This window comes from Rhinopithecus roxellana, chromosome 3 (assembly GCF_007565055.1).
Source record: "Rhinopithecus roxellana isolate Shanxi Qingling chromosome 3, ASM756505v1, whole genome shotgun sequence".
Classification (NCBI taxonomy): Eukaryota; Metazoa; Chordata; class Mammalia; order Primates; family Cercopithecidae; genus Rhinopithecus; species Rhinopithecus roxellana.
The window spans coordinates 57,973,303-57,995,449 of NC_044551.1; the positions used below are offsets into that span (position 1 = coordinate 57,973,303).

General features: G+C 34.0%; 1 protein-coding gene across 6 annotated transcripts in view; it reads left to right on the forward strand.

The window, feature by feature from the left end:
• CWC27 (CWC27 spliceosome associated cyclophilin) overlaps positions 1-22,147 on the forward strand; it is a 258,775-nt gene that overhangs the window by 15,932 nt on the left and 220,696 nt on the right. For 5 of the 6 annotated variants that reach the window (XM_010368255.1, XM_010368270.2, XM_030927527.1 and 2 more), the window contains exons 5-10: positions 1,130-1,228; positions 2,170-2,273; positions 4,588-4,657; positions 15,998-16,077; positions 17,028-17,061; positions 19,980-20,137. In XM_010368255.1, coding sequence (XP_010366557.1) covers positions 1,130-1,228; positions 2,170-2,273; positions 4,588-4,657; positions 15,998-16,077; positions 17,028-17,061; positions 19,980-20,137 — 545 coding nt within the window. The remainder of the gene's footprint in view (positions 1-1,129; positions 1,229-2,169; positions 2,274-4,587; positions 4,658-15,997; positions 16,078-17,027; positions 17,062-19,979; positions 20,138-22,147) is intronic. The other variant, XM_010368262.1, reaches the window with a different exon arrangement.

The following is a 22,147-nucleotide window of genomic DNA, read 5'->3' on the forward strand; positions in this document are numbered from 1 at the left end:
AGTTTAGTTTCTTAATGATGGGTTTTTTAAAGTCTAAAGTGGAATTTGTGTTGACATTGAAGCTTCTTACTGTAAATATTACTTTGAATGGTACCTATTTAATCCTGCTCACATTTCATGTCATATTAGGAAACGTCCTTTCTATAGAATTTTCAACAATTCCCTTTAAAAAGGGATTCTGAAGGTTTTCTTCTCTTACTCTTCTCCCTTCTCATAAATATATTTCTATATGTTTTAAGTCTTAGGCATATTAGACATCACTAGTGTGTCAGCGCCCTCTGCTGGTTCAGTAAGAATGGTTTCCCCATATGCCGGGCAAAACTAGAGTTTGTGATGATGAAAGGGAAAAAAACAAATTCAGTACAATTGGAGAGCTTGGTGTTGTTTTAAGACTCTTGAGAAACACTGAATGAAGGGAATCATACTAAAACCATATATTGCAATGTTGTTGGTTAATACTTATTACATTCTTTTGAGCCACTCCAACACAGTCTGTCTGATGTTTATAGATTCCCTCCATTTATTTCTTAACAATAAGAGTGTATAATAAAATGAGATTTAAGTTGCCATTCTGCATCAGTTTTTACAATTGGGATTATATAACTAACACATCAGAGACAATGTGTAGCATAGTTAGAAGTTAGAAAGGCCATCACTGTTGGTTCTATAGCTTCTTTAAGCCTCATTTTTCTTATCTGTAGAAGGATAATGATAGTTCCTACTTTTAGGATGTTTGTGAGCATCAAATGAGATAGTGTCTCTAAAGCATTTACCACATTGTTATTGTTATTATTTGCTTATTTTATCCTATTCCAAAGTTTAAATTTGTTTATGATCTTTGAATGAAAAGTTGTCATTCAGTAAGAGATTATTTGGCATTATATTGTTAATAAAAACTTACATTAAATATATATTGGAAATTTCCAAAACACTTACTGAGGGATTGATCTCCATCCACACTTTTCTCCTTTAGGATAAAGTTGCTTTCTTTGCATTATTAAATGTATATATTTTATGTAATCATATGAAATTTCCTTTTAATTATTTGAAAAATACTTTCAAAGGTTTTCTCTTAATTCAAAGGATGAGTGTAATAATTTTCAATTACATTATATTTTTAATTTGATAGGTTACAGGGGATACAGTTTATAACATGTTGAGGCTGTCAGAAGTAGACATTGATGATGAAGAAAGACCACATAATCCACACAAAATAAAAAGCTGTGAGGTAGGAGCATGATTATTATGAGATACAGCACTTAAATTATCATTTAAGAGGAATTGATTCTTAGTATTTTTAAACTGTTGGATGAAAGCTTTGTACTAAGTAAACATCACACTTCAAATTTTATCTCTGATTTATTTGGGCACAATTTCTAGTTAATAATTTTTTAAATTAAAGATTTTAATTCAAAGATGAAACTTTATCTGATAATCCAATGACTGAAAAGCTTACCTCATAATAGAAAGTTAAAGGAATTAGGTTTATTTAGCCCAAAGAAGTGACTTCATAGGTAATTTAAGAGTGATCTGCTGGGCACAGTGACTCACGCCTATAATCCCAGCACTTTGGGAGGCCGAGGTGGTTGGATCATGAGGTCAGGAGATGGAGACCGTCCTGGCTAACATAGTGAAACCCTGTGTTTACTAAAAATACAAAAAAAATGGCTGGGCATGGTGGCACGCGCCTGTAGTCCCAGCTACTGGGGAGGCTGAGGCAGGATAATCACTTGAACCTGAGAGGCAGAGGTTGCAGTGAGCCGAGATCACACCACTGCACTCTGCAGCAACAGAGCAAGACTCCGTCTCAAAAAAAAAAAAAAAAAGAGTGATCCTTCATTGAGGAAGCAAAAATAAGAATACTTGATTTGGAATCAAAGCATCTGAGTTGGTCTTGCTTACTCTGTATCATTTACATTTTCTTAAATATTTTTCCCTTTTGTAAAATGGGGATAAAATATCCCTTAGTAGATAGCACATAGGATTATTGAGAGAATCCAATTTGGCCGTGTAAGTGGAAGCATGTTGTGTAGTAAATATATATCACTATACTAATAATGTTTGTGTTGGGAAAAATATAGACACTATACCAATGGAATTACATACTGGGTTTAATTTTTTGTGAAATGTTAAAAATGGAATAATGTTTTCAAAATATTTTTTTCATAGGTTTTGTTTAATCCTTTTGATGACATCATTCCAAGGGAAATTAAAAGGCCGAAAAAAGAGAAACCAGAGGAGGAAGTAAAGAAATTGAAACCCAAAGGCACAAAGTAATCATAGTGGAGAGATTTTTCTTCAGCTTGAAAAATGACACTCATCCATTTAATTTACTTTATTTCCTTTTATAGTAATTGTTTACTAGCAAAGCAGAGGCCAGTTTGAACCAGAGAGATATTGGAATTATGAGTGTGTGGTTGTATTAGTTCATTTTTACACTGTTGTAAAGACATGCCTGAGACTGAGAGATATTGGAATTATGAGTGTGTGGTTGTATTAGTCCATTTTCACACTGCTGCAGAGATATACCTGAGACTGGGTAATTTACAAAGGAAACAGGTTTAATTGACTCACAGTTCCGCATGGCTAGGGAGGCCTCAGAAAACTTCAATCGTGGTGGAAGGCGAAGCAGGCGCCTTCTTCACAAGGCAGCAGGAGAGAGAGCGAGTGTAAAGGAGGAACTGTCAAACACTTGTAAAACCATCAGATCTTATGGGAACTCACTCAGTATCATGAGAACAGCTTTGGGGACACCACCCCATAATCCAATCACCACCCACCAGGGTCCCTCCCATAAAACACGTGGGGATTATGGGAATTACTCAAGATGAGATTTGGGTGGGGACACAGAGCCCAAACCATATTAGTGTGGTTTTTGTTTGTTTGTTTGTTTGTTTTCCTAAATGAGCAACTCTTGTATTCAGGTGCAGTATATCTTAAACTTAAGCTACAAACATGTCATCTCAGTTGTTCATATGAAATCTGTGTTAATAAATAGATACGTATTTTATGATCCCTGTAACAATTATTTATATAAATGATTTATTGAGAAACTTTTGTTTGTTGCTTATTTTAAAATTAATATATGCTCACTCAGTATAAATAGAAAGTAGAGAAAAGTATTAAGAATATTTTTAATGACTGCATGATTGCATTATGCAATTTAACTTGTATTTAACTTTTCAATCCTTTTTTGGTGCCATTAAAAATAATCTTATCATAAACATTTTAAAATATAAAGCTGTTTCATTCAGTATTCTGGTTTATTTCCAGAAGATAATTTTCCAAAGAATAGGAATAAAAATAAATTTCATTATTTTGGACAATATTCTACATTATTAATACTGTCTGCAGTATTCTTTTACTGAACTGTAGGATCCTTATTAGGGATTTTATTGTACCTATAATTGTTAGATTTGATCAATTCTAGATATAATCCTGCCAAACCTAGTAAATGAAAAGCAAAGTGGATTCAAATTTCTAAGCTTCAGTTACTTCTTCCTATAAAATAGAGATTAGATTAAGTTAGAATAAGTTCAACTTCTGGTTGTTATGAGGATTACATGAGAAGAGGTATGTTAAAACACCCAGTAGTATAGGCATTAAATACCTATTAGCCTTTTTCGTTGACATCCTACAAATATAAAGTTAAATTGTTTTATAAACTGTCAGATATGACCAGACACTTTAATGAGCAGTTAATTCCTTGTGGCAAAATGACTGCTTATTGGAATTATTTATTTGATTTTTAAAATTTCTTTGATCAGCTTATTTTGATTAATCTATCTCTGGATGAAAGGTCACTGTCACTATATTCACATACAGTATGTCATCACTATGATTTATCTTAACAATAAACTCTAAAGTCATTTTTTTGGTGTGTTTTGCATTGTTTTTGTTTCCAGCAAATATGTTAGGGATGACATGTTGGTCATTGCTTGCTTCTAGGTTTTGCGGAAAAAAAAATCTGTTTTGCTGCCATATCTTTAATTTTTCTATTTGAGAGAGAGTTTTAGTAACTTATTGTTTTATCTTACTTGAGATTACTTTTGTTTGATGAATCAGAGGAGACAAATGTAGTTTTTTCTCCTTGTGGGCTATTTTAGTTGTTTATTGCTCTTTTTTTTTTTTTGTCTGACAATTTTGTATACATATTAATTTTAAAATATTAAAAAATATTTTGCCCAATACTGGATTAATTACTTCCCATTTGTAGCACTCAGGGATATATACTTATTAGTTTTTCAGAAACCCCCATTTTGCTACCAGTTTGATAAATATAAAAAGCTTAATTATTTCTGTCATGCTTGACTCAGTACAGGAGGGATCCCTTAGCTCAGGAAGGATTTTGGTCATTAAAAGTTAGTATGATATGGGAAACATGATGCTGTGAGGCAAAAGCCTTAACATACTGAAAATATAGATCATTAGAATACTTCTGCTGAATACTGAGTAATATGGTCTTTTTTACAACAGTCAGAATGTATTTCTTCTTGTAAATTCTGTTTTCTTGCTCTGAAAATAAGGTATTTATAAGTTTGATTTGACTTTTTCTTTCTATCTTTTTCTTTCTTTTTTTTGGACTAGAAATTTTAGTTTACTTTCATTTGGAGAGGAAGCTGAGGAAGAAGAGGAGGAAGTAAATCGAGTTAGTCAGGTAATCTCTAATTTGTTCTAACTTATAAAAGAGATTAGGGTCTATATCTTACTCACTATTGTATCTCCTGCTATATCTGGCACAGCAGGTTTTACTTGGGGCAGGCTCAGTAAGTGTTCATTGGATTTGTAAATTGATTTGTAGTCAGTAATATTTGCAACTTTTGAGATTATCCACATAAAATTGTAGTGTTCATTTATGTTTAACGTTGGCATTTTTACAAAGTCAGTTTGAACTAGACTTGCAGTTTTTTGAATGGTCGGACTTTATGATTCAGAGCCTAACTGCTGTTTATTCAGGTAGTATGATAGATGATAATGATTATTATCATTACTGTTATAAACAGTCGCATTCCAAAACTCTTATATTCATTTTAATGTTTTTTATATATATTTTGTTTATTTCATTCTCATCACAGCCCTTTGGGATCAGTGGTATTATTATCCTCATTTTACTCATGAATAAATTCAGCTATAGTTTATAATTTGCTCAAAGTAACATAACCAATAAGTAGCTACAGCAGGGAAATGAACCCAGGTCTTTGTAACTATTAAATCCATGTCCTTGAATTATGTAGCACCTCCTGGCCTTTTTATTCTGCTAGTCCTTCCTGTAGGCCTTTACATGTGGTTTTCTTGAATATTGCTTGCACCATAATACTCATTACTGAAACACAGTGTCTTGCCATTGTTTAGAGCAGTAATTCTGGTATGTATACTACAAGAAAACTATCTTCAAGGGTTTCTACTCCTAAAGGTTCTGATATGCCTTTCTTTTTTGAAAATCAGTGAATACTGAGACCTAAAGGATTAGGTTCATAGTCTTTATTGTTGTAATTAAAACTTTATAACCTATGAGCCTTACTTGCTTAACATTATTATCTATTTCTTACCAACTCTAACAATAACATTGAATTAAAAGCATATTATTATTATTATTATTTTTACTTCTTTACCCACATGTTCCCTTATTAGTGAGCATGGTTTTTGTAGGCTAATGTTGGACACTTAGTAAGCATTCTACTTAATACCCCTTGCATTAAAATGTAATTAAAATGGGTGTGTATATGAAATGTTTTGGTCATAATTTTTTGTTGCTTTTTATTGTATCCTTGAGTGATGTATTTGATGGGATGGATTCAATTTCCACTTACCTATACACCAGCATTCGAAACTCTAGGAGATAAGGCCAAATATTTCTCCTGGGCTCTTATCCCTTGTTCAGAGCTGCTTTAGGAAACGTCTCTACTTTAGATATCAAAACTGAATTCTTTTTTTACAAAAGCTTCATTTCCCAATTCCTTAATGTCACCAATCACTCTGTCACCTCAATATCCGAAGAGTCGTCTTCTTTAGATGTCAGTGCACTACTAGTCTTGCATTGTTCATGATTCAAATTTATGCCTCATCAAAATGATTTACTATGTGTCATGATTCTGTGGTTATGTTTGTGAATGGACAAAACCACGAATATTAGATCTGGAGATTGTCAGGTTTCCTTTTCATTGATGTTTTCTAAAGATGTCAAGTTTCCTTGCACACCCATACCTTCCTCACAGCTCCCCCACCCCTGTTTTTCCTTTTGCTAGGAGTGTGCTCTCTCCTTAAAGTGTTTTTCCTTTAAGATTTAGCTCTACTATCACCTTCTACTACTTCTACCTCTCCCTGCCACTGAACTCCCACCCAGGCTATAAGCTAGGTACTTCTTTCCATGATAATCTGTCTATGCCCATCAAAGCATTTATCATACTGCATTACAGTAATTTATTTTCTTATCTGCTAACTATACTATTTATTTTATGTAATCCCTATAACAACCATGCAATACAGATAATTATTTTCCTTATTTTGTGGAATAAAGAAAGTGAAACTCAGGATTAAATCACTCATCCACAATCATGCAGTTAAGAGGTGGTAGAATCAGAATTTTGAACTGAGGTGTTTTTTTTAGCTAGTTAGGTCTCTCATATGCTTATGAATGCTGTAGACACTGTCTCCTTCAAGCCCAAGACATCTCAAAGGTTGGTGAGATATTTCACTGGTAGCATAGCATTCTAGGGTAGAAGGCAGCTGGGGAAGGCAGTTGGCCCATTGTCCTTCCCTAAATCCCATAGGGTCCTAGATAGTAGGTTGAGCGGCCTTGGAGAGCAAGGGCAGGAGAAAGTTTTTCTGCCAGCTTTTTTTGTTGAAACTAAATTTCTAGTCTAAAGTAAATTTTGTTCACAATTACTTTGAGATAGACTTGATTAGGAAATTAGTATGAATTTTTTCTATTTGTAACAGCAGCATGTGTTAAATGTTCAAAGATTATGTTCCTTCTGCTGTTTTCTACTGTGCAAAGTAGAAAAACAATGTTTAAATTATACTGAATATTGTGGACTTATACTCCAAAAGCAATTTGCATTTCAGATTGAAATGTACAAGGATACCACCACAGATAGTGCTGTCTTGCTCTTTATTTTTTCTTAAACCTGAAAAACTCTCTAAACACTTTTAGAAGGACTGAGTAAAATCTTTTCTCTCTACCAAAAAAATTACAACCCAAATACCATTCATTATCAAAGGAGTATTATTATCTTAGTATTGTGTCATCATAGTTTTCTCATCTGGCTCTTTCACAGGGGGTGCTTTGTAATAAAGTTATCATCAAATGCTTGTATCTGACCCTCACGTCTATATATCTAGGCTGGTTTACTCTTTTTTTCTCCAGCTGTTTATTGGACACTAGTTTCTCAAGCCCTGGCCAAGTCTTAACTCACTATCTTTTTCTTCTCAAATTTCTTATTTTGTGACTTTGTATTCCCTGGTGTCAATATCTTCCAAAGAAGGACTTTAGATTCCGTTGTGATTTTTTCACATATTTTTTCATTGCACTGTCCTGGCAATTTTTTATCCAAGATGTATCTATATCTCAAATCTATTTTTTCCTTTTAATTTATTGTTGCTACTACCCTTGTTCAGCCTTCAGTATCTCTAGACTGGACTGGTGTGGTAGTCTATAGACTGGTCTCCCATCTCCCTTCTCCTATTCCTTCCACTACCAGAGCAGCCTTCCTGAAGCTTAAAATGTTATTTTTACTGTCTGTTTACTATAGAAATAAGGCCAAATCTCTTGTCCTATTATTTCAAGATTCAACTTTCATGACTCTTCTTCACCAACTCTGCTCTTTCGACTAGTACTTGTTAAACTTTCCCGGTGATAAAAATCACTTGACATACTTTTTAAAAATTAAGAATCCTAGGCCTTATCTCAGACCCACTGAATTAGAATTTCCAAGCGAGGGGACTGGGAAGCTGTGCTTTTAATGAATTCCAAAGGAATTCATGCCAAGGAAATGTAGGAGACAATACTTTAGCAGATCTGAATGATTTGCTGCTCTATATGTATACCTTATCATTTCCATTTTTTGTGCCTTTTGTTCATGTTCTTTTTCCCACCTGAAAGGTCCCATCCCACCTCTGGATATGAAAGTCATATTTGTTTTCAACACCTGAAATGCCATCTTTTCTAAATGTCTTTTCCAGCTTTTAAAAATCTTCTTTTTCTTACCCAACCTTTGCCTTTCTTGTGATACTTTACATTTTCCTTTTAAACACATCTTTTTTGCTTTATTACAGAAGAAGCATATGGCTATGTTTGCATTATACACTAGTCCAACATTATACCCTTTACTTTATAACTTATTAATTGTGTAGAGTCCTGGGCTGTGAGCTTGTTGCAGATAGAGTCTGCGTCATCTTTGAATGGCAGTGTGCTAGAGTAGAAATAACATGGATTTGGGATCATATAAATTCATATTAAAACTTTAATTTCCCCTGACACCCTGTGAGCTTTGATAACTTAGCCTTTCTGATCCTCAATTTTCCTTTCTGAACATGAAAATAATATGTCCCACTTACTGTTATAAGGATATAGTTTTAATTTTGATTTATTGTACAATATTGAAAAATGCCCTTGAAAGTCAAATGCCTTAAAATAGAACAATATACTATACATTATAACTGGTATTTTAATCTCAGATAACTAAAGAATAGAAGATTTCTCTAATATGATCATAACTATTATGTAGAATCTTATGCCCTTATGCCCAATCTAGTGGGCTGGTGAGAAATTTCATTATCAGCTCAGCCTTTTTGGGTAGGAAGCCATAATCTTGACACAATTGGCCTAGTGACCTTCATGAGCATTCCGATAGAGTCCTAGATAGTGGCTTGTGCAGCCCAGCCTCATTATTACCCACCAACAACCCATTCTTCACATACAATTGCATCTTGGCACACTAGAGAATTAAAAAAGTTAAAATCTACAGAATTTAACTTTTTTGTCTGCTTTATGTAATGGACAAGTAGGTAAGTTTAGTTGGAGAAAACAGAGTAACAAGAACAATACTGTTGGAATTTACTGGCTTAGAAAAAGGGAAATTGTTTTTGATTACATGAGATTAAATTCTGGAGAGAATCCAAGTAGAAGTGTATTTTTGTTTATTTTGCTTATATACAGTTTTTTACACTACCATCACTGTTCAAATACCTTGGTAAGAAGAAGGAAGACTAGCCTGAATGTTGGAAAACTGTGGCTAATAGAATATATTTCTTCAAAATTTAGCCTTACTATTTTTAAGTGTATGAAATGACTAGAGCCAAAGCCAAATAACTGTCTGTTCTAATGGCTAAGAATAATTTGCAGTTTCAGTGGTTGCATGAAATTAAATATTTCTAAAGGGCTTAAAAATAATTGTTTCATTCTTCATTTGCTTATCAAGTTTCTTTTTTCAGTGACTGCATAGTATTCATCTTTATTCCAGAACCTTTCTCCCCGATCACGAGTTAATAATTGGTAAAGTCTGAATTGAGGCTTTACTTTATGTGAAAGGAGAAATAAGATAGAGTCCTCTCTGGTTTATGGATTATCAGTGTGGGATTACAGGCACCCCTTCACCCCACTCACTTATTTATGACAAGGTGCCTCTCCCACATGGGTTAGCTTTCCTTCATTATTTATTTCAGTATCTTTCTAATGCCTGATAAAATCTCTTAGAATCATAGAATTTTATAGCTCAAAGGGATTTTGTCCAACTTCCTTTCTTTATAGATGAGGAAACTGAGCCTCTGGTTAAGTGACTTGCCAGACTGACTTCATTTCCTTTTTGATAGGATTGCATGATAGGGGGATGCCGTAATAATCATATCTTGAGTTCAGAAAAGCACATTGTCAGACTCTCTCTTTATATTCTTTTGGACAACATGAAGAAATGTGATCTGGGAGATAGTACAGTCAGATAGATTTATAGCTAATTGAATACTTCTGCCCAAAGGGTGCTTTGTTGTCAGCCCATGCCTATTTGAACTAGTAAGTTGAAATGTAATAGGAGTACATGTAAATTCTGTACTTGAGTTCAATAAAATCAGCTGAATAGGTATGACATAATAGCCTGTAAGTCCTTGTTGAATTACTAAGAGTAAGATCTCTGGAGTAAGGAATTTAACATTCTCTGCATTGTTTAGATCATATTTGCAGCATTTTGTCCAGTTCTGAATGTATTTAAGGAAGATCTTGACAAACTAGATGCATCCAGAGGAAGGGAAGGTAGTGGGGAGAACGGGATGATGCCAAAAATCACCTCACCTAGGGAATACCATGAGGAACTAGATATAATAATAATTTAGAGAAATAAAACTAAGTGAAAATATGATCCTAGACTTCAAAGATTTGAAATATTTTTATCTGGAATACTGCTCCCTTCATATTGCTTTCTTAAACAATGCTTTTATTCGAATGTCTGTATTGGTTTAAAATTTATTCATGAATCTTTACATATAACTTAAATATAAATGTCAGGAAATATTTTTCAAGTTAAAGCTTACAATCAAGATAACTAGTTTTTATGAGGTAAGTTAAACAACAGGCCCATTTTAAAAGTATCTCAAATAGCTAGATTTTTGTTCAGTGATCAAATTGTGCCACATTCAAAGTGAAACACAGAGCATTTCTTTCCCTACAAGACATAGTAACATTTTTACTTCAAATCCAGAGTTATAAAAGGGCTTTTTCCTCACCCAGAAAAAGTTATCTTGGTAGACAGTTTCACCACTTTTGAGACTAAAGTAAGGATGTTTTGTCCTATTCTAGTTTATTTTATGAAATTAAATTTTCCCGAAAATCTTGGAAGGTGGCCATGGCATGGAGAATGCTGCTAGGCTACTTGCAAAGAGGAGGTCAGAAATGTTAAACAGTGTGATGTGTAAAATGTTTCTGCCTCATCAAATTGTATTCAACTTTAATTTGCTTATCTTTCTAGTTGTGTAGACTTAGCTAATTTTACAAAGGTGTTAACATATTTTATTAATTTCATATTGCTGTTTTAACAAATTGCCGTAAATTTAGTGGCTTTAAGCAAAGCAAATTTAGTATCATATATTTCTGTAGGTCAGAAGTCTGCAATAGGTTTCACTGGGCTAAATATCAAGGCATTTGCAGGGCCTTCTTTCTGGAGTCTCTGGGGAGAATCTATTCCCTTGCCTTTTTCAACCTCTAGAGACTGCCTGCATTCTTTGGCATGCCCCTTCTTCTATATTCAAAGCCAGTAATAACTGGTAAAGTCTTTCCCATGCCGCATCACTCTAAATTTAACTCTATTGCCTCCCTCTTTCGCTTGTAAGGACTCTTGTAATTACATTTGGACCCATCTTGATAATCCATGACAATGTCCCCACCTCAAAATCTTTCATTTATATGCAAAGTCTCTTTTGCCATTCAAGGTGATATGTTCATAGGTTCTGAGGGATTAGGACATGGACATCTTAGGGGGCCATTATTCTGTCTAATGAATGTCTAAACTACTCTATATAGTATGCCTAATAACAGGCCTTATTTGTAGTTCTAGAAGGTAGAAGGTAGGGTTGGTTGGATGGTTGGAAAATATACATGAATTTTTTTTTTCTCTCCAATCAGAGAATTTCCTAATAATAGAAGCCATTTAAACAGAAATGTGTTTGTGCGTGCATATGTGTGTGTGTCGGGGGGTGTGGGTGTGTGTGTATTAATAAGCTCATTTGAGGTGTTGAGACATGGTTGACCAGTCAGCAGTGATGTCAAGGAGATTCCTGCATTGCCTGGGAGAAAAGACTGTGGCCCCTACAATCCCTTTTTTAACTAGTAAGTTTTTCTGGTTCTGTGCTGAAGGTCTCATAGTATATTAGTCAGGGTTCTACAGAGAAACAGAAGCAGCCAATAGGATGTGAGAGAGAGAGACCGAGAATAAACTAGATCATTTTATCTATTAATCTATCACTTTATCTCTTTATTTATAGGAATTGGCTCTTGCAATTGTGGGAGCTGGCAATTCCAAAATATGCAGAGTAGGCCAGCAGGCTGGAGCCTCAGGGAATAGTTGATAAGTCCAAAATACATAGGCTGGAAACTCAGGCAGGGTTTCTTTGTGACAGTCTTGAGGCAAAATTGTTTCTTTCTTGGGAAACCTCAGTTTTTGCTCTTAAGGCCTTCAACTGTTTAGATGGTGCCCACCCACATTATGGAGTGTAATTTGCCTTCTCAAAGCCTACTAATCTAAATACTAATCTTATCTAAAAAATATTTTCATAGCAACATCTAGACTGGTGTTTCACTAAACGGTTGGGCACCATTGCCTAGCCAAGTTGACTCATAAAATTATCCACACAGAGTTAAAGACTGAGCCCCAGACTTTCCAGCTTCTTGGCCAGTGTTGCTCCTGTGTACCTTCCTCCTCCCTCCCTCCCTCTTTCTCCTACCTCCCTCCTTCCCTCCCTCCCTCCCTCCCTCGCTCCCTCCCTCCCTCCCTCCCTCGCTCCCTCCCTCCCTTCTTTCCTCCTTCCTTCCTTCTTTCCTTTCTTTCTCCATCCCTCCCTTCCTTCCTTTCTTTCTTCTCTTTCTCTCCCTGTCTCCCCCATCACTTCCCCCACCCCTTCTCCTCTCTTCCTGTGCTCCCTTCTGCCTGTATTCTATGTAGTTCCTACTGTTTTGCTGCCTCTTTGTTTTTGGATATGAAGTTCTAGACAAAAAATTACTAGACAACGTAATTTTTCTTTGTCGCTCTGATTTTCATTTGTACATTTGTTTGCAGATAGTTTTGAAATTTCTGTGAAGCCCCTAACACTGAATTCACTCAATATATTTAGTATTTCATTCATCATCTAAACCTTTTAAACCTTTTAATTAGTCAACTTATTTTAAGCAATTTTTAAAACATTAAAAAATATATTTGGTGTTTGTTCTTCCTTCAAATTCACTGTTACCTGATGGTATAAATAAGAACCTTAAAGTAGGTCATTCAGAAAGACTAGGCATTAAAGGGAAATGTCTGAATTCATTTTCACCCTCTTAATGATTGTCTCCTAATTTCTTCAGTTCATCTCCAATTTGCTTTCTCTCCCTACAGAATTCAGAGTCTACTGTAGTGGGAAAAGAGGCCTAAAAATTTGCCTTTTCATATATTTCTATACTAATTTAGTTTTAAAAGTTAATTAAAATTTGAAATGGTAATGATTATTAAAATTAAACACAGGTTATTGTCAAGTCTTATTTTAAATTCATGTAAAACAAGTTTTTTCTTTTTCCTTCCAGCTGTTTAAAGTAAGTTTTGGAAGACGAACAAGCACTTTTTAAAAAAAAATTAATTAATTTTTAAACTAGCTAAATGAAGCTAATTAACATATGAATTACCTCACATACTTATCATTTCTTACAGGGAGAAAACTTAAAATCGCTCTTAGTGATGTTCAAGAGTACAATACAAGAACTCATTTTAAAAATATATTAACAATGAAATTAACAATTGTAAACTAACATTCACAAAGAAGTGAAATAATATAGCTCATTAATGGACCAAGAGCTTACTTAGAGATCTAAATTCTGATCTTGCTTTTGCTATTTATTAGTGTAAGTCATTTTCTGATCAGTGGACTAAAAAGCTAGAACAGAGGATCTGAGGCCAATTCTGACTGTGGTGTTTATGATTGTGGCTTTATAAGGGAACCAGGTGGGGAGAATTAATAAAGGACTATTTCTGAGGGTAGATGAAAATACTCTGATGGCCAGAGATATAGGAGAAAGGAATTTTAAGGAAGGAAAGCATGAATGAAAGATGTTCAGGCTTTTATTCTTGTTTAAGTTATTTGATGTTCACTGTACACTTTTGCAGATAATCTCATTTAATTCTCTGATATGAAATAGGCAAGGCTGTTACGATTATTATTTCCATTTTGTAGGCAGTGTTTCTGAGGTCTCTTGAGATCACTGTGTTTCAACAAATGGTACATGTTTTAGACTAAACCCCATGTAATTATGGAATATTACATTTTGAAACTCATTTGGTCCAACCATCATCTTTCTTCTTGTCCTGTGTTCTTTCTACTATACCACCTTCTGTTTTGTGAATATTTCCCCCATTTTTCATACTTGGACAAACATTATCCAGTAATTAGATGACATTTTGCTTTTTCATCTTTCCTCAGTTAGGTAAGTTTATGAAATTAGATATATAGATTAATTGCATAATTCAGATTCTATGGCTTTTTAAAACTACGAATAATAGCATATTTAGATTAACTGTTGGAGAAAATTTTGTATTGTGAAATTGCACTATATGCATGTTTTAATTGATTAAATCTATAGAGAGCTCCATATTAATACAGAAATTAAAATCTATTTAAGAGCCTGTTTTTCAAATTAAAAGTGGTGGAGGGAGCTTAAGAGAAAGATGTATTTTCATCTCTCTGTGTCTGTTTAGATGTCATTTAAACATTTTAGTTAACATACTTTGTAATAAATTTTCCATATAAAATTTTCTTCAAAATTTTTCAAAGCAGAAATTATTCTTTCTGTCGACTCTAATCTCTTAAATATTCACTTTTATATGATTAGTTGGGAGTTGGGGTGGTGAGCATCTTCCCACCTCAAGATACAGGGTGTAAGTTTGAGGTGTCCCACCCCTCAGTAGGGAAATCTGTAGAATAGGAGATGGCAGCTCTGAAACCCGGCCAGTGTTCTGGGCCCATAGGGGCCTAGAGGAAAATAAAATGGATACATTTAGATTTTTGATCTACAGGTACTTTTGTCAGATAGACCTGGATTTAAACCCTAGATCCTCTACCACTGACTAGTTTTGTGACCTTTAGTAAATTACTTAATCTCTTTAATCATCTGTAAAATGGGGCTAATAATTTCCACCTCATATACTTTAATTTGGGGAGAGAAGAGAGGAGTAGCAATACTATTTGAAGCACAGTGCCTAGCACAAAGAATATACTTAATTCTTGGCTGGGCACAGTGGCTCATGCCTGTAATCCCAATACTTGGGAGGCCGAGGCGGACAGATCACGAGGTCCTGGCCAACATGGTGAAACCCCCTCTCTATTAAAAATACAAATATTAGCTGGGCATGGTGGTGCACACCTGTAATCCCAGCCACTTGGGAGGCTGAGGCAGGAGGATTGTTTGAACCCCGGAAGGGATGTTGTAGTGAGCTGAGATCGCACCACTGCACTCCAGCCTGGTGACAGAGCAAGACTGCATCTCAAAAAAAAAAAAAAAAAAAAAAAAAAAAAAATATATATATATATATATATATACACACACACACACATACACATATACATACACCCACATATATATACACACATATATACACACATATATATACACAAATGTATATTTAATACTTAATAGCAGCAGTAGTTTTTGTTTTATAATGCTACTTCTTAAACCTTTTTATGTCTTGTTTCCCTTCTAAAATGTACATTTGTTGAAAATATGAACTTTGAAATTAAAGCATTTCATAAATATTTGGTCATTGATAAATATTCTCATGCTCAAGAGGCTCTTCTACATCTTTTTTTGCTGTTGGTAAGTAGTTCCTTGGGGATGTACTCATCTTTTGCTTGAGTAACATTTTAAAAAGTGATTCTGTGTAGTATAGGTGGCATATTTGAAGAATAATAGAGTGCATTTATTTCAAAGTACTCTTGTGATCTAGCTTCTAAGTTATAGGGGTCATAAAAATGAACTAGTTTCATTGCATACAAATTATGATGAGAATTTAGTGCTTCAAATTGGTAATTCAGCAGACTTCTTTTTAATGATATATCATTTTTTTAAAGAAAAGGTGTTTTTAAAATACTATTTTCAGTCAATAGAAGGATAAGATTCTTACTTATAAAACTTTAGTTTGTATTGAACCTTTCAGGAATACGTCTTTTGCTAACCATATTATATCATTGCTAGGTTTTATGTAAATTTGTTAACTCGTCATTTAGGAATACTGTTTATTTCCCCCTTCATGATTATATTGTACATTCTTTCCAGAGCATGAAGGGCAAAAGCAAAAGTAGTCATGACTTGCTTAAGGATGATCCACATCTCAGTTCTGTTCCAGTTGTAGAAAGGTTAGTCCATTGTTGGTGTGATCCTAAGTTCTTAATTTTCTGGGTCAGATAATTTTCTTGCTTCTTCTGTGAGTAAACAGTTGGTACTCATAAATCAAAACTTTCAAAACCAGCCAAAAAAATAAAGCATTTTGATAACAGAGATAGAGAACTTCAAGCTTGATAGAGAGAAACACTCTAGTCACTTTTGCACTTGCTCTCTACCTCTGTTGAATAAGTTATATTTAAAATTGTTTTACCATTACGTTAGGACTGGAAACTGTTTGCTTTAACAGTTTAATGTTTAATTCAAGGTTGTTTTGCTGTTTTTCCTTGAAGCATTTTTGCCTTAATTGTATCATGAATGAACAAATTAGAGTTGAAGGTTTTTGTGAAGAAGTTACCAGTTTGGGGGCCAGTCCACTGACTGTAAATTCTCACATACTTTGAGGAGTTAACAGAAAGTTGTGTTGCTACCTTTGTTCTTCTCTTTGAGAAGGGAACATGTCTTGGTGTTAGGTGTAATTGCACAAGATAAACTGGGCCAGTATCTCAAGGGGCACTACAATGCTGTTGTACTCAGTTTAGCTCATTTTTGAAACTCCTGTTTTAGGACAATCTTTTCTTAATATCCTTTTATTTGAAGGATTTGGGGTTTTTCAGCCAGAATACTTCAAGCCAATAGAAGAAATTGTTCTTTGCAGACCATCGTTCATAAAAATAGCACTGTTGGTTGTTGTTTGCTTTTTTTCTTTCAAATTCTAGTGAATGCATATATTTGCTAATGAATCATACTTGTTCCACTTATAAAGAGTGTTTCCATCTGTTCTATAATTCCCTTCTTAAATTCCTATGTTGAAATACATTTTTGGAATGTTATTCCCAGCAAACTATTCTAGATTTTTGGTTTATAAAATAATTGTATTAGTTTTACCTTGAAACTAAAATTTGTTTTGCTTATTTTTTTATAGTAAAAAAGGTGATGCAGCGGGAGATTTAGATGATGTAAGTATTTATTTTGGTATAAATATAGTTTGAACAATTCATAGAAAGTACAAATTTTTTACAAAAACTTAATTTTGTTCTTAAAAAGTAATGTATATTACTTTTTATAGTATAGTATAATGTATAACTTTTATAGTTATATGTGTCAAATTTTGGAAAAATATGAAAAATAGAAATTATCTGTTTAGGTATTAGAATATTTCCTTACTCTAGGGGTGTGCGTGAGTGTGTGTATATATCTCTCTACAACATTAGAAATCTTATATATGAATTTCTAGTCTGTTTTTTTCTCCCCCTCACATAACATTACATTAATACTCAAACTTGAGATGTTATAATTTTATTGTGTTAAAAGTTTAAGTGTTGGCGTATGGGCATCCTACATGATACATGGGAAATGCTTCAGTCATTTATAGTAGTGTCCCCTTTTTATATACACATTTCAAAAGATTCTCATTCAAGACTGTAGTGATCTTTATTGGTTGCGTTGGGTAATAAAGCTAACAAAACAGAAGGAAGATTTTCCTTTAATACATAAGAGTCAAGTTTTGCAAATTATACATATGCCACTTTGTATATAAAAACCCATTAATCTGTGCATTATATAATTTACTAGGAAGTACATAACTTTCCATGCATGAACACAGATTTATCTATTATCACAGTCAAAAGAGAAGGCTCTCTCTGGCTATCAGTAGGAGATAGAGAGAGGATGAATATCTGACCTTGTCAAGAAAACCTTCCTGGAAGAGATGATGCTGTTTATGTCTTATATGAGAGTTAGGAGTTAGATAAGTCAGAAAAGAAAGTGGTGAAGGGTGGGGTCCCTCTAGCTCAGAGAACAGCATATACTAAAGCATGGAAATTAGGAGAGATTATACCTTATTAGGAAATACAAACCGAGATTTAAAGTTTCAAGGAGTCTGTCTTGTAAAGAGCAAGGAAGAAGAGTATTGAAGGTAAGGGGAATTGCATATACAAAATAGTCCGAAGCAGGAGAGTTTGGTGTGTTCTAAGAGCTGCAAGCAGGCCAGCGTGAACAGGATGTGGTGACAGGCCGGAGCTTCATTACAGAGCTTCATAGGCCATGGTGAGGAGTTTGAATTTTTTCTCAAAAGGAAGTGAGGAACAGTTGAAGGGTGTTTGTTAAAAAGAAGGATGCTGTGATCAATTTTGCATTTCGGGAAGATCACCATTGGTGATATTATAGAGGACAAATTAGAGGAAACAGATTGATGTCAAGGACAGCCACTGGGAAGCTATTGCAGGAGGAGAGCTTGATATAAGACCACAGCTGTGAGATGGGAAAGAGGTAGATTTGAAAGAGGTCTAGGAGGTGACTGATTCCATACTATGAGGTGAGGGAGGAGTAGTCCAAGACAACCACAAGGTCTCCGGTTTGGGCAACTTGTTAGATGGGTACAAAAGACAGCATAGGGTTGAGATGGAGAGAAGGGTGAAAAGTAATGAGCTTAATTTTATACATTTCAAGATTGAGGTAATTTGGAGACATCTGTGTAACATAATATGGGTCTAGAAGATAGGATCAATGTATAGGATAGAATGTAAAAGTATAGATTTGCTCTTAATATCATGGGTGGGTGACTAAAACTGTGGATCCTTTCACAGGAAAATGTCCTACATTCACAACCAAAATTATATGAATTTGCCGGGAATTTTTTTCAGATCTCCTGAGGCCTGAGCATGGAAGGCTTAGGTTGGTGGTTGTCAACTTTTAGTGCTTAAACATCTTGTTGAAAACATTCATAATTTCTGCCCCCAGAGATTTTGGTTCAATAAGTCTGCAATGAGGACTAGAATTTCAGGTGTTAATAAACAACTACGTAATACCATCTAAGGACCAGACTTTGAGGACCACTGCTTTAGGGGTCCCCAAGTCTCAAATTAAGAATCCTGATTTCACTACGACTCACCAGATCAAAGAAAGAATCACGAAAGAAAAATGATCCACTTGGGGTTATTTCTTCCTTCTCCTTCTCTCCCCTCTTTCTTCCCTTCGTTCCTCCCTCTGTTAATGCTGGGCACCATTCTAGGAGTTAGAACAGTAAGCAAAACAGGCCAGAATTTTAGCCCTCATGGAGTGTATGCTATAGTTGGATGAGAGACAATACACATACAAATAATTAAAATATATGGTGTATCAGATAGGTGATAAGTACTTTGGAAAATAAGCCAGGGAAGGGGAAAGAGTACTGGAGGTAAGTGTGTGGTTCTGCCATTTTAATAGGGTAATCTCATCACCAAGAGGATAATATTTGAGCAAAGATCCGAAGGAGATGAAAGAGCAAGCAATGAAGAGATATCTGGAATAGAGTGTTTGTTTCAGGCTGGAGAGAACAGCAACTCCAAAGTTGGCTAGTGTTGCTGGGCTGGAGTTGTAGGAGATTATGTCAGGGAGGTTTAGACTGCATAGGGCCTTGAGTGAGTTGGGGACCCACTAGAGGGTTTTCAGAAGAGAAGTGATTGCTATGACTTGGATTATAGAAATCTCAGCTTCTGCACTACACCTCTTCTACTTGAGTTGATCCGTATTGAGGTCAGTATGCTGGCCAACTGCCTTCAGAAGCCACATTTCCCACTGAGATAAGAATAGGAATATAGATAGATACAATAGCCCGGGTGATATAGAGGGTGAAGTCTGCCGCACAAAGGAGCTGGGCATGAATTGAACAAACAACCTTTCCTGGGGTATCCCATAATTACATAGTTGGCTTAGAGCAGAACCCAGGGCTATTCCCACCTGTAGCAGATTCTTCAAAGGCTTATAATTCAAAACAAAAGAAAACAAAATAAAGAAAAACCTAGTTTAGAATGCAATAAGGAGATTCAGTGGATACAGTAGATCTCTAGAAATGAAAGGGGAAATTGAGTGCCTGGCAAATTTTCCATTTCTACAGGATGGAAAAGATGAAAGTGCAGAGTATGATGAATATATTGATGGTGATGAAAAGAACCTGATGAGAGAAAGAATTGCCAAAAAGTTAAAAAAGGACACAAGCGCGAATGTTAAATCAGCTGGAGAAGGAGAAGTGGAGAAGAAATCAGTCAGCCGCAGGTGAGTCAGTTACTGTGCTAGATATCAGAGTTTTTGTCTTTTTATATTTCACTTTAACTCAGATTGAATCCTCTCTTCAGCTAATTTTTAAAATACTATTTTCATAATGTTTGATAAACATAACAGTTGTACAAATTGGCCCAGTAGCGGGCCTAAAATAAAATACACCAAGCTTAAAGTAAACATAGCAATGATCCTGTCAGTTCAATTCCATTTTATTTCTCTCTGATCCTTTTTTAGAAAGGCTCTATAAGTTCATATATATAGGCTAATAATGTATTACCTAGATGTGAAAGAATGCATTTGTTAAATACCAGTGAGAGCAGTAGAGTAATTGTATAGAAAGAAAAGAGACATCCTCAAATAATTTAGGTGAGCAAAATTTGTCAAAATTGATGAAGAAAATGTATAGGCCTGAAAACATTCTTAAATATCTTTTCAAGTCTGATTTACCAAATACCATATACCTATCCTAAGCTCAGTAGTATCATAAAATAAATTTCAGCAAATGATGAAAAGTTTACTGTCTGGTGATAAAAGTTTGTTGCATTTATAACTCAACATTTTATTCTCCTGAAATTCAACTTAATTGAAAAAATTATCTCCTTTGTGATTCTATTTCAACTTCATAGTATACATTTTAAATAACATTGCTTTAATTATTTAAAGCAATATTTAAAATAATTAATTATTGTTTTCTTCAAATACTATTTGGGGATAAGATGAATGTAACTACATTTAAATAACATTCTTTTTCTCTATCATGTTTCTCAACCACATGTAGAAAAACTGAAAAAGGATTTCCACACTATCATTGCATAGCTCCCTCAATTTTTTTCTTTATGTAATCAAATAAAAATGATTCCCAGAAATTTCCACTGAAAGTGTAGCTTTGAACATTTAGAAATGGCACTTAGGAGTCATCTTAAATGTCTTTTTTCCAGCAATATTCACCCGACACTCAAGTAATCACTGTTGAATAATTTTATATACTAAATTATATTATATATACTATATATAGTAGCTAATATAGACTAAAGATTTTAGTGATCATATGCATGCTTCTAGATTCATAGAGTTGAAAAACCTCTCATTAGCACTGTGACTTTTAGTTAAATCATGAATATAATTATGGATACATAATGTTTTATTCCACTCATTCAAGGCATGTGTTTTCTTATTTTAAAAAATTATGAATTTTCTTAAAGGTTAGGTTTATAATGTAACAAAAATATATTTTAAAATTTTAATAGATGAACCAACCAAATATTTATGTATACTTAAGTGTTCCTTAAACTCCCAACTCTGTCTTGTAGGCTTTAATAAATTTCAAATATTTATATACCCTATAATATAAATTATAATTTAGCAATGCTAAATTTTGTATAAGAACTGAAGTTTATTTTTAATGCACCTTTCATAAGTGTCTTTAAAAAATTATTTAACTAATGTTAAGAAAAGTCAAAGTTTGCATTTTCCAAAATTGTGTTCAGTCTTACAATTAAGAGTTATTCTTTTTTTTTTTTTTTTTTTTATTATACTTTAAGTTCACAATTAAGAGTTATTCTTAAAATATTTCCTTGGCTGTAGTTTGGGCCTGATGACCAAACATGGCATTGATAGCTAGATTTAGGAATCTGATCTATCATGAGAATACTGGAGAGCCATTGAAGTTTTTACAGGCAAATGATACATTCAGATTGTATTTAGTATGGAGAATGGATTGATAGAGGAGTGTTTTGGGCTATTATACAAAATACCATAGACTGGATGACTTAAACAACAGACATTTAAAGCATAGTTTTTATGCTGATTTCTTACATAGGAACATATATATCCACTTACTCATGTAAGCAGTTTTTCTCTTTTTATAAATCAGTATAATTTGCAAAATTAAAATCACATAATTTGTACTATTCACTGTAGAGGAAAAAGCTATATTCAAGTGCATTGCAAATCTACTAAGAAAAGTAAATTAAATAAATTTAAAAAGCAAATTAAATACTTTTC